The sequence below is a fragment of the Nipponia nippon genome, unplaced genomic scaffold, assembly GCF_047370975.1.
Source record: "Nipponia nippon isolate SJK-2023a ecotype South Korea unplaced genomic scaffold, ASM4737097v1 scaffold_7, whole genome shotgun sequence".
NCBI lineage: Eukaryota > Metazoa > Chordata > Aves > Pelecaniformes > Threskiornithidae > Nipponia > Nipponia nippon.
The window spans coordinates 52,625,869-52,638,265 of NW_028262391.1; the positions used below are offsets into that span (position 1 = coordinate 52,625,869).

At 64.9% G+C, this 12,397-nt stretch overlaps 2 protein-coding genes across 7 annotated transcripts in view; both read right to left on the minus strand.

The window, feature by feature from the left end:
- Window positions 1-118: 118 nt before the first annotated feature.
- SLC22A31 (solute carrier family 22 member 31) lies at window positions 119-3,362 on the minus strand. Of its 2 annotated transcripts, none has more exons than XM_087738895.1 (9): window positions 3,232-3,362; window positions 2,601-2,704; window positions 2,364-2,518; window positions 2,072-2,240; window positions 1,585-1,730; window positions 1,376-1,484; window positions 1,091-1,305; window positions 847-958; window positions 119-672 (listed from the first exon to the last, which is right to left on the minus strand). In XM_087738895.1, the coding sequence occupies exons 2-9, from the start codon at window positions 2,612-2,614 to the stop codon at window positions 402-404; spliced, it is 1,191 nt and encodes a 396-aa protein (XP_087595021.1). In that variant the 5' UTR covers window positions 2,615-2,704; window positions 3,232-3,362; the 3' UTR covers window positions 119-401. The 2 variants fall into 2 exon arrangements, with proteins under 2 accessions (XP_087595021.1, XP_087595020.1); XM_087738894.1 differs by having other exon boundaries at window positions 119-750.
- A 4,064-nt stretch (window positions 3,363-7,426) lies between these two features.
- Window positions 7,427-12,397, minus strand: part of ANKRD11 (ankyrin repeat domain 11) — a 159,185-nt gene continuing 154,214 nt past the window's right edge. For all 5 annotated transcript variants that reach the window (XM_087738833.1, XM_087738829.1, XM_087738830.1 and 2 more), the window contains 4 exons: window positions 11,102-11,200; window positions 10,852-10,995; window positions 9,622-9,714; window positions 7,427-8,700 (listed from right to left, as the gene is read on the minus strand). In XM_087738833.1, the coding sequence (XP_087594959.1) occupies window positions 8,515-8,700; window positions 9,622-9,714; window positions 10,852-10,995; window positions 11,102-11,200 (522 nt within the window). In that variant the 3' untranslated portion in view covers window positions 7,427-8,514. The remainder of the gene's footprint in view (window positions 8,701-9,621; window positions 9,715-10,851; window positions 10,996-11,101; window positions 11,201-12,397) is intronic.

Sequence of the window (12,397 nt, forward strand, 5' to 3'; positions counted from 1 at the left end):
GACCCTGCAGAGCCGGGGGGGCGAGGAGCCCCCCAGATCCCCCCATAATAAAGACCCCAGAGAAGGGGGCCGGTGGCAGGGGCGCCGTGGGGGGGCCCCCCACCACGCCAGCCACCCGTAGAAACAAGGCACTTTTATTGGCAGCCTGCGAGCGCCCGCCGCAAACACCCCGGGGGGCATCACCCCCACCCCAGGACTCCCAGCACAGCTCCTCCTGGGGCAGGATCCGGCCCCGCCGTGGGGTGGGTGCGCTGCCCGCCCCAGCCCAGCTATCAGACACGTCCCGGGTGCGCCCCACTGCCCCCACAAACACCCACGGATGGGGGTGCCGGTGTTCCATGGGGGTCCTGGCACTGCGCTCAGCCCCCCCCAGCAGCAGGGAGACCCCGGGGAGGGCACAGCTACGTCTCACGGGGGGCGGGCGGGGAGCCCAGCATCCTTTTGGTGGAGGCGGCGAGGCGGGAATAGTCGTGGGGGATGCCGTGGGGGGCGAGCAGGGGCAGGTGGTCCTCACGGGGGGGCCGGCGGAAAAGGGGGGGCCGGCGCTGGCTCTCGCCGTCCTGCAGGGACTGGGGCAGGCTGCGGCCCTGGCTCTCCGGCAGCAGCATGATGCTGAGGACGGCGAGGATGGCGAAGGAGGCGAACACCACGTGGTGCAGGAAGAAGCCGCGGCTGTTGGGGATGGCGGTGATGGGGGCGGCCGCCTTGCCCACGAAGCTGGCCCCCACGACCAGGCCCAGCCCAGCACCCCTGCGGGGGAAAGGCGCTCAGAGGGGGCCCGGGGGACCCTGCCCGGGTGCCCCCCACCCCAGTGCGGCACGGCGGGGGTGGCAGCTCCCCCCTTACCTGACCACGGTGGGGAGGACCTCGCTGGCGAAGAAGATGCTGAGCATGGTGACGGCGTGGGAGGCGGTGATGCCCACCACGGACAGGGTCAGGACGATGAGGTCCAGCAAGTCTGTTGTGTGGGGGGAAAGCACCATCAGGGGTCAAATCCTGCACACAACCCCCCCCAGGCATCCTGTTCCCACCCCCGGCTGGGGGCCGCATCCCACTGCAGCGAGGGCGAGGGTCCCCCGCCCACCCTTACACTGGGTGAGGGCCAGCAGCAGGAGGGAGGAGATGCCGGTGAGGACGGTGCAGAGCAGGAGGACGGCGCGGCGCCCGAAGCGCTCGGCCGTCAGGCAGACGAAGAGGCAGGCGGCCGCCTCGGTGCCCACCAGCACGAAGTAGGAGGAGAAGAAGCGGGGCAGGTGGGGGGCCAGGTTGCGGGTGAAGCAGTGGCGGATGCCGGAGCCGATGAACCTGCGGGAGAGCGGGGTCAGGGGGCTGTGAGCGGGACTCCCTCCCCGCCGCTGCCTCCCCGCCTGCTCACGCTGCGAAGCCGAGGATGACGCCATTCTTCCAGATGACCCTGGTGCCGAAGATCTCGCAGACGGCGTGGTACTGGGGCTGCGGGGACCCCTCAGACAGGGACTCCAGCTCTGCCAGGACAGGGGGACCCAGGTTAGAGCCGGCACCGTCCCCACCACCCCTGGCACCGCAGGTTTGGGGAGGGGGCCCTCGGCAGCCCCTGCCACGCACCCGCGAGGAGGCTCTCCTGGTGGCAGGAGCCGTCGTCGGAGCCGTGGCCGCTGCTTTCGGCCAGCGCCTGCAGGGTCTTCCTGGCCCTCTCCAGCTGCCGCGTGGCCAGCAGCCAGCGCGGCGACTCCAGCAGCAGCGCCGGGCACCTGGGGTGTGAGCATCGGTGTCACAGGGCTCCGCAGGGGCCTGGCCCCCCTCCAGCACTGACCCTCCCTTCCCGGCTTCAAAGCGACGCTGCCCAGAAACCCTCAACTGCAAACCCGAGCAAACATTTACCCAAGGCGGAGGGGTCTCCACGCTCCACCTGCAGAGCCCCGGCCAGCCTTTGATCCCCACCGCGGCCCCGGGCAGGGCGTACCGGGCTGGGGTGCTGCCTGGGCGCTCCCCGAGCACGGCGCGGTGCCAGCCCCGGGGCACGGCTCAGCCCCGCCGCAGGTGGCAGCCCCCCGCTCCGGGCATGCAGCCCCCAGCCCGGGGGGGTCCTTACCAGCAGCAGGCAGCCAGCAGAGCCAGGATCATGGTGACGGCACCCTGCAGCACCCGCCAGTCACGGCACAGCATGGCCAGCCCCGGCAGCAGCAGCTCCCCGGCGATCCAGAAGAAGCCGGCCACCATCGTCACCCCCAGCCGGTGCGGGGGGTCGCACAGCTCCAGCCCTGGCGGGGGGGGCGAGGGGCGCACCGTGGGTGCCACGGCCGTGGGGTAGCCTGCACCTCGGAGCGTCCTGCACCCCGGCGCGTCCTGGGTCCCCACGCCACCGCAGACCCCCGCCGACTCACGTGCCACGTAGAGGGAGAGGAAGGCTCCCGCCAGCACTGCCCCGAAGAGCAGCCGTGCGACCAGGACCATGACGAAGTCCACGGCCAGCGCCACGCCGAGGCCCAGGGGCACCGCCAGCACCAGGGACACCACGAAGGCGGGCCGGCGGCCGAACCTGCGGGGGAACGGGCCGTGAGCAAGGCCGGGCACGGTGCCCCCCTGCCCGGGGGGGGCCGCCCCGGGGACCCCCCGGTTACCTGTCGCAGGCCATGCCGGCGGAGACGCTACCCAGCGTCCAGCCCAGCAAGTGCGTGGTCTGCTCCAGGGGCACCTTCCAGCGCGAGGCGCACACCAGGTCCCACTGCGGGGGGGGGGGACGTGGCAGGGACACCTCCGCATGGGCGTCCCAGCAGACCCCCCGCCGCCACCCGCAGGGCTGGGACGGACGGGGTCAGAGCCCCAGGAGCTGCCTGGGTGGCTTCTGGCCATACCCCACCCCACAAGCAGAAATGTGGGGCTGGATGCAGAGAAATGGTGCTGAGAGCCCTTAGGGCTCTGTCCCCCCCCCGACACCCCTTCCCCAAAGCCCCTCCACGGGGGTCTCCCACCAGGACCCCCCGTCCCCTCCAAGCAAACCCCCTCTCCCCCCGGCTGCTCCCCCTGCACATGCAGGGCTTTCCCACTGGACCCTTGCTGGTACCCCCAGCTTGCCCCCCCCGGCTCCCCCCAGACCCCCTTTCCCCCTCCCAGCCACCCACCCCCATAGCCTCCCCCCAGGGACCCTGCACCCAGGGCACCCCCCAGGACCCCAAACCCCCCCAGCCCCAGGGGCTCCCCCCTCCCTCCTCCAGCCTCCCCCGCCCCCGGCGCCCCCCCAGGCCCCTCCACCTGGGTGACGAGGTTGGAGCGGAGGCCGGCGGCGGGCAGGCTGTAGTGCCAGCCGCGGGTGCAGGGGCCGGTGCCGTTGGGCCGGGCGCTGCCGGTGCCGGTGCCGGTGCCGGTGCCGGTGCCGGTGGCGGCGGGGCGGTAGCGGTAGAGCTGGCAGGGGCTCCAGCCGCCGCGGAGGCGCGGGATGGCGGCGCGGAGCAGCGCGGCCCCCGCCAGGCGACGCAGCGGCGGCGGCAGGAGCGCGGCGTCGGGGCGGCAGCGGTGCGGGGGCTCCGCGCCCAGCGCCCACCCCAGCGCCCACCCCAGCGCCAGCGCCGCGCACGGCGCCCACCCCGCCGCCGCCCGCAGGCCCCGCGGACGCGACCCCCCCCCGCCCGCAGCCAGCATCATCATCACCATCATCAGCAGCATCAACCACCCGCCGCCGCCGGGGATCGCTCGGGACCGGGGCGGGCAGGCGGGGGCGGCACCGGAGCGGACCCTGCCCCCGCGGGGCCGCCCCGCCCCGGCTCTGCCCTCCTGAGGCGCCGGGCCCCCCCCGACCGGTCCGGCCGCTCAGGCCCAGTCCAGCGCCCAGGCCCCCTTCGCCCCCCCCCCAAACCCGGTTCGGCCTCCCCAGCCCCGGGTCGGTCCCCCCCAGCCCAGTTCGCACCCACCAAGCCCCGTTCGCCCTCCGCCCCCAGCCCAGTTCACACCCACCAAGCCCAGTTCGGCCCCCCAGCCCAGTTCGCACCCATCAAGCCCAGTTCGCCCCCCAAACCCGGTGCAGCCCCCCCAGCCCCGGTTCGGTCCCCCCAGCCCAGTTCACACCCCCCAAGCCCAGTTTGCCCTACTGCCAGCCCAGTTTGCCTCACCCAGCCCAGTTTGCCCTCCCAAGCCCAGTTTGGCCCCCGCCCAGTTCGCTCTCCCAGCCCAGTTCACCCCCCCAAGCCCAGTTTGCACCCACCAAGCCCAGTTTGCCCCCCCAGCCCCGGTTCAGTCCCCCCAGCCCAGTTCAGCCCCAGCCCAGTTCGCCCCCCCAGCCCAGTTCACCCCCCTCTCCATGGTGCTCCAGGCCAAGGCACCCTCTCGGCACGGGGGGACCCCAGGGTCCGGGTGGTGCCGGGGGTCGCAGGGGTGCAGCCAGAACCCCCGGGATCCCCCCCAAATGCACCCGGGTCCCCCTAAACCTCAAAGGGGGCCGGGGGGGCCTGAACCCCCCCCCCCCCCCGGGAAGGGAACTGGGAACTCGCACCCAGCGCCGCGGTGAGCCCGTGGGAAGAACCAGCGCAGCAGCCCAGTTGCAAACAAGCTTTTTTTTTTTTCCTCTTCTTTTTAAAATGTATTTACAAACACGCTCTCTGAGGGAGAACAGCAGCGCTCTGGACGTGCGACGGCAGAAAAATCACATCTGCGGTTGCTTTTTGCCTCCCTCCGCGCGAAGTCGTACCGCCGAAAGGCCGGGGCTGCCGTGCCCAGCTCCGCGTACGCAAACGACGGCGTAAAAAAGCCATGGGTGCGTTACAGCCCGGGCAGCCTCACCGCTGCTCGGCCCGCGCGCCGCCACGCCAGTCTGACCAGCACCCCGAGAAGGTGGGACCCGCGGGGTGCCTGCACCCGCGGACGTGGCCGGGAGGAAAACTTTACTCCGGCAGGCTCCCGAGCCTCCCAGCGCTGGGGTCAGAAGAGAGTATGGGACTTTTCTTGCTTTACACGGCTAATTAAAGGTCCCTCTGTGCTTACAGAGATTAATTTATGGTTATTTAACAAAAGAAAGAGCAGGGCTGGAAATGAGTTAAAAAATAAGTGTTACTTGGGGCCGCTTTCTTGTGCTCTGTCAAAAGAAACGCCCGGAGCGGACGCAGGCCCGGCGCTCGCACCGCTCGCCCACCCCGGCCCGGCAGCCCTGGGCAAGGACGGGGGGAAAAACCGCTCTGGCTCCGGCCGGGGCACGGCCGCTGCGGCAAACCGCCCGTCCTGCGGTGAGCGCCGGTCCCCGCCGATGCTGCTGGTCCGGCAACGGGCCCCGGTGCCAAGGCAGGCGCTGGGGTGGGGCAGGGGAGGGCAGGACCTCTTACGAAGCCGCAGTGACGCGGTGGAGCGAAACCCTCGAGGTCCCCGGCTCAAGGACTGTGGAAAATTCCTCAACCGGCTGCAAAGCTGGCGGCAGCGAGGGGGGAGCTGGGTGCGGAGGTGTCGGTGTCCCGGGGGGGACGGCTGGGGACTCGTGCGGCTGCCCCGAAGCCGGCAGCGTGAGCCTGTGCTGCCTGCTGCTGCCTGCACCCCGCTGAGGGCTCGGTGCTCCACATTACGGTTGGACTCGATTATCTTAAAGGTCTTTTCCAACCGAAACGATTCTGCGGTTCTGCGCTCCCAGACCTCCTCGGCTGCCGAGCATCGCGCACACAGGGCTGCCTGGGCTGAGCAAGAGCCGGCACCGCCGAACGAGGCTGAAAACGGTCTTGGATTCAGCGAGTCCCCTCCGGTTCCAGCAGAGGAAGAGGAGCCAAATCGTAACCTCCCGGCTTCCAAAAGCAGCAGCTGAGACATTCAACCAGCACGTGCACCCGGCAAGACCGAACAGAAAAAGGAGAACCGGGCGCGGGCAGCGGGCATCCGTGGGGGCCAGCCCCTCGCCCCGGCCGCGCCAGCGCGGGCAGCCGGGCTCCCTGCCTGCCGGGAAAGGTCAGGCAGCACGTGCAAGCAAGGGAGAGGGGTCTCGGGAGAGGCACTTGAATCTGTCTGCAGCCACATCCCTGCGAGCTTGTGCTTGAGGATCGACTGCCAACGGCATTAAGCCTGGGCTGGCTTACGGCTCTGCCAAGGGCTGCGCGTCCAATGCAATCCCCCGCAGAAGAGGCTGCGGTGCCGGCACCTAACCCAAAAGCAAGTCAGGCATCGCCAAACCGGTGGCTCCTTCCCACCACGGAGCAGCCCCAGCGGAGACCAGCCCTGCGAAGGCACGCAGCGTGCGGCCCCAGCCCCGAACCCACGCTGGGGGCTGAGCACAGCATGGCGCAACTCCTCCTGCCAGACCCAGGCACGATCTTTCCACGGGATTACAGACTTCTCTGCTCTCCGCATGGGTGCCAGCACCGGGGCCAGTCCCAGCAGGTCCGGGCTCCCACCGGGCGCTACGTGAGCCAAGGCCTCCATCGGCCGAGCCCGCTGGGCTGGCAGCAGCACCCTGCTAGCTCCATCTAGGTTTTACAGCTCAGATAAGCAATTTGAGGCAGGTTGGTGCTTGCAAACAAGGCAGCGCGCGTGCAGCGTGCACGGAGCGAACGTGGAGAGCACCGGGAGCGTGCGTGGAGGGGCTGCCCCAAGCACAGGGCCACCCTCACCGGCCGCATCCAGCGAGGCCCCACAAGCAAGAACAAATTCAGCCATCGGGGCAGCCGTGATCCGCGCAACTGATTCCTGAGGTTCGGTATTAAAAAGAAGGGAAGAGAAGGAGGCGGCTGGGAGCACGGCAGTGGCTGGTGCAGCACCCTGGGAGCCTGGCAGGCGCCCGTCCCCAGGCAGGCAGGGCGGGAGCACCCCAGCACGGGGCACCGCTGGCTGCGAGCCCTGCCGCAGGCTCCTGGGCTCCGGCTCACCCCGCCGCAGGCTCCTGGGCTCCGGCTGACCCCGGCAGCACCGTCCCAGCGGCCAGGAAGCCATCTCCCGCCTGCACTACCAGCAACCGGCCGCTTGATCCCAAAAGCACCAAGCATGGACACCCCAGCACGACAACCTGCAACCCCCAGGCAGTGCTGGGCTCCACTCATCCTTCTCCAAGCTCTGCAGCCCCAAAAGGCCAGCTCCTCGGCTCGCAGCCGCTACGGCTGCACGGGGTCCGTAAGACTCGCCAGCCCGAGCCCACGCGTCATTTGCCACGTTGCTCCATGCCCTCGTTGGCAAGCGGCACGGGGGGCTCCCCCTCTCCCCGTGGTCCACCCCACCGCAACCGGCTGTATGGCCGCGGGGTCGGCCCGGCCGCAGGGCTTCCGATTCCACCGAACGCAAAAGGGCAGGGGAAGGAGGAGAAAAACGACGTGGTGTTAAAAAACAGCTCGGCATCCGGAGATCTCCGCAACACGGACCGCGGGTCGGGCTACCTGTGCGTACCTGCGCGCGTCAGACGGGCTTCCAAGTAACGCGACACGACGCCTCGGCCCTTGTTTTTTTCCTTGACAGGGAAAGCGCTGCCTAGGGTGAACTATAGATACAAAGATAATTTTAATTAATTTATTTATTTCTTTACACATAACTGAAAGTGATGTTACAGTACATAAGTTATTTACAACTGTGCAGTAATGTGTTGCAAAATAAATTATCTAGAAGGCAGCAAAAGTACATTGTTAATGTATATAAAAACTGTACAGCTTTATGGGATACAATTTTTCTTTATATGAGTATTGGCTCTGTAGTGTTTTCAAGTTATGTTCTCAGAAAGAGAAACGAAATGCCCAAGATTAAAGGAAAAAATATATAAACCACATGGATTTTACTCCATTAAAAACACAGTTGGCAAAGTCCTTTCTCTGCATCGCCGTTACCCTGCCCGCCGCTGGCCGTGCCGCCCCGGCGCACGGTGCGCAGGCGGCTCCTCCGCTCTTCCGAAACGGCGGCGAGCGGCTGCTGCGGGGCGCCGCGGGCGCACCCCGCCTCCGCAGCCCCGAGCCGTCCACACCTTCAGAGCCGCGTCTGCCCAACTTGGACGCTGTCTTTTTTGTTTCTAATTGTGGTTTTTTTTTTTTTCTTTTTTTCTTTTTTTCTTTTTTTTTTTTTTTTCAGACATACCCAGGATGGAACGAGAAACTCAAACACCCCCCCCTCCCCCCATGGTTTCCTACTGCAGCTTCTCCGAGAGGAGATCCGCGACCGGTGGAAAATAGAGAGCTGGAAATCACGGTGTTCACAAGTACATGAATCACGTGGTTGCTGGCCCCGCTCAGCAGCTTCTGCAACACGCAAATGGTGTCCTTGGCCTCCTCCCTCCACGCCTCTGCCAGTCTCTTGGCCGGTGAGTGCTCGCTGCCCGCGCAGACCGGCTGCCTCCCTGCCGCAGCAGCCGGTTGGAAAGGAGATGCGCCCCGGCCCGCTGCCCGGCGAGCTGCCGTCAGTCCGGAAGCGAGGGACGCGTTGTGAAGAAAGTGCAATTTTTTTTCTTATTGTTTTGTTTTCTGCCGATAGCTGCTTCCTCCTCCTCTGACCAGGGATTCATCAGCAAGCGGTAGGGGTGAATGTGAGCTCGACCGCCTGACCTCGGAGGGCTCCCGTCCTTGCCAGTTTTCAGTGATGTCTCCTGGTTTTGAACTGTCATGCCGGCAAGAGCACAAAGTCATCGTTCACGTCGACCATTGGCACATAGAACGAGGGCACCTCATTCACGCAGAGGGATTTGTGCCCCGCGGGGTCCAGCTCCTGCACCTTCAGCTGCCACTCCATCCTTTGCACTGCGTTCAAGGCAGCAGCTTCGTGTTGCTGTCGCATGAGCAGGCATGTCTGGATCGGGGGAAAAAACCAAGCGGAGATGAGGGGTGAGCGGGAGAGGGTGGGAAAGGCTCCGGCTGCCCGTCCCACCCGGCAAAGGCAGGGGACCTGCAGCCATCGCGGTGGACAGAGCAGCAAAGGGAGCGAGGGATGCCACAGGCATCCTTGCGGGAAGGAATCCTGGACTTGGGACGCCTGCTGAGCCCAATTCCAGCAGGAGCAGGGGCAAGCCCAAAAGGGCCTTGTGGGGTGGCTTTTAAAGGCTCGTAAGCACTCAAGAGCACCGACCCCGCTGGCGACAGCCTCAGCAGACAGTCCCCGTCGGCGGCCCTCGGCTGCCCGAGAGCAGGGTCCTGCTCCCTTCGCGGGAGCTGCCAGCTCCCTCCATGTCACCAGCCGAAAGCACGATCGTCCCTGCTCCCTCCCTGCCACACCAGTTTGCCACCCAGAGCTCCGCAGAGCACTCTGCAAATCACCGCACGCGCTCCCGCCACCTTGAAGCTTGCCATAGGTTTTGAGCTTGCTGCAGCATGTGTTGCTGGCGAAGAGCAGGCCCCAAGGGTTTAACTGACCGAGAAAGCTCCAGACCATATGGCACGAAGCAGCGTAACAGCGGCCAGCCAACCCTCAGCAGAACGCGTCTCCCTTCCCCCTTTTTGGAACCAGCAGAGGCAACCGCGCTCCCGTAGCCCCCGCAGAGGCTCCCACCTCTCAGCTGTGCCCTGCACGGAAGCGTCCCCCATCAGGTAAGGCACCCAGGCCGCCTCGGGACACCGGCTCCCAGCAGATTTTTGGAAAGCACAAAGGCAGCTACCAGGCTACAGCAACAGCCGGGACCCCTCTCGGCGAAACCCTCCCTGGAAGAGGCAGAGCAGCAGGATCTGCTGCTGCCCACGCGCCGCGGCGGCAGCCCGCGGCACCCGTGCCTCTCACCTTCATCCGATCGTACTTGTCATCCACGTCTTGCAACCAGGAAATGAACTGTCGCGCGTTGAAACGGTCTCTGACCGATTTGTTTTCGTCTCCCTAAGCAGAAGACAGCAAAAGGGAATTATATGGTAATTTTTTTTTTTTTTTTTTTAACTGTAAGCAGTCACAGCTCTAACAGGCCATATTCAAACCTCTCTTAGGGCACACACTCATCAGAAACAAGAAAAGCGCCTGCAGGGAGGGAGAAGAGACCACGCTGCTCCCAGCTGCTCTTGCAGCCCTTTGCCAGGGGCTCCAGCCTCGGGCAGAGATGCACACACGCACGCCTGCGCCCACTGCCCATTTTTGCTCGCTTGGAGGGGAATCCGGCTGTGCCAGCCCGTCACAGCACCCGCACCTCTCCGCCTCCTTCAATGCATGCCCAAGATCGTAACGTCTTCGCTGCAGGAGCACAGACACTGGGCTGGGAAATGCCGAGGGATAAACCGAGGCTCCTGGATCAATGCGCCAGGTCACCAATAAATGCCAGGATCCTGTCCCTGCACAGGACCCCTCCTGCAATGCAGCAGCGTTGCTTCCCCGAGCAGCCGGTGGCTGCGGCGTGCGGGCTGCAGAGGGTGCTGGTGGGATGGCTCAGGACCACCGCAGCCACACGGCCGCCAGCTGCAGAAACCGGACACGATTCCCCCTTCTCCGGCACAGAACGACATGAAATCGAAAGAAGAAATGACCGCTTTTTGTGGGCTGTGAGACAGAGTCTGGCTCTTTCAAAGCCGCTATTCAGACACAAATCAATGCAATGGCTCTCTCCCCTTCCTTCGACAGGAAAAGCCGTCCTGGAGTGTAGCAAAATAAACCTTTCAAGTGCGCAGATGATCCTGATCAAGAAGAAAGGCAGAGGGTCCTGAGACTCACTGATAAACACGAGTCATCTCTGCTCCTAAAGAGACACGATGCTCCCCACATCCCTGTGTTCCCGGACGTTATTTCCTTCCCCGGGATGCACGTGGGGCATCCCAGAATGTGCCGCACCAGAAACCAAGTCAGATTAGGGAACCTGGGCACGTGCCGGGGAGGGCTCCTGCAGGATGCCCTGCATCTCTGTGCCGCGTGGGTGACATTAGTAACTCCTGCCTCCATCCCTCCCTCCCGCCATCCAGAAAAGCACCGTCTCCCTCGGGGTCTTGTGCAGCACCTCTCAGATGCTTCTTCACCACCGAGACAGGCACTGACCTGATTTTCTAGAGGCATGTTATAGACCTCGGAGTCCAGCAGCATGGTGCAGGCACTGAAGGGCACAGCCTGGTTGGCAATAGTCCTTGCTGCCCGACAATGCACTCTCAAAATCTCCTGCTCGCAGGAGACGATGAGCTTCTCCTGAGGAAGAGCAAACGAAGCAGTGAGCGTGGCAGCCTCGGTTTCCCCAGCAGAGGGAATTCGGGACCTCTTCCCCAGCAGGGGTTTCCCCGGTGCGCTCCCTTACCCGCTCTATGCTGTGCTGGAGCCGCAGCTTCCCCCGGACGGCTTCCTGCTGCTTGAAGAGCTCCTTCAGAGGCTCCGCGAGCGACGGCGGCGGGGCGATCTGCGGGCACACGACAGCGGGGGGTTAGAGCCAGCAATGCTGCTGGGTGCGCAGCCGCGGGGGCTGCCGGCTCCCCCCGCCACGCAGCTGAAATGCACCTGGGGCAAGGGCTGGGAGAGGAGTCGGTGCCACCCCGCGGGGTGCCGTACGGAGCTCGCCGGAGGAGAAAGCCTGCCTGTTTCCTCAGCAGGCAGGCGGCAAAGGACAAGGTCCTGCCAGTGCTCAGACCACAGCGAGGGGTGAGACAACAAGGCAAGAGGTGTCCAGTGCCGAGAGACGAGCTCAGCCTGCAGAACCAGAGCCTCAATCACCCCACGTGCTGCAAGGGCAGTTTGTACAGGGGCCTGAGCGAAGGGGATGATACTGCTGGAGAAATACTGCCGTGAGCAGCAGCATGGGAAGGGCGCCCGCGTCCTGATCTGTCCTGCGCTTTCCTGGGGAGCGAGGCGCTCCTCAAGCACAGCCCACGTTGCCGAACAGAGGAGCAGGCGGCTCTGGGTTAGGCTAGGAAGGAACAAGCAGATGTGAACACGGGCTACAACCGCTGCGGCGCTGGGGCGAAGTGCATATTAACTCAGGTAAACAGTAACTCACGCACGGGCTACGCTGCAACAGAAATACCCGCAGACCGGGGTATTTCAGCCGGCATGCAGCAGGGAACGGAGCCTGACGTGGCCGGTCGTATCGACCCTCCTCCCCCAGGCTGGATCCCGGATTTACTGCCTGCAGCGCTAAGTTTATTGATGCGTTTGTATTAGCAAGTCCATTCATGCAGCGCAGCAGTGAAACGCAGATCCCGCTGCCAAGGAGCGAGTGCTACCGGCAAATCAAGTATCAGAGCCTGGGAAAAGGAAGGCAGGAGTTAAGAGCCCCCTTTTCCCTACAGTCTTCTAGGTTCGTTATCCAATTACTATACTGCTTGTAAAAGCAGTTTTGCCTTCCAGCCTCAAGTCCAGTGGATTCATACAAACTTGCTCTAAAGCCTGAACAAATCTCAGGTTCCTAAGCACAGCCCAAGGTCTTCTCTGCAAAAATACAGCATCTCAGAGGACGCACTTATCACGCGGCCACCCACTTACCGAGGCTTAGATTTGCTGGCGTGAGCATGTTCTAAAAGCAGGCTAAAGCCACAGCTGGGGCAGCATCGGCATTGCCAGAGCGCTCGCGGTGCAGAGGGGACAATCTGGCTGTGCTGGC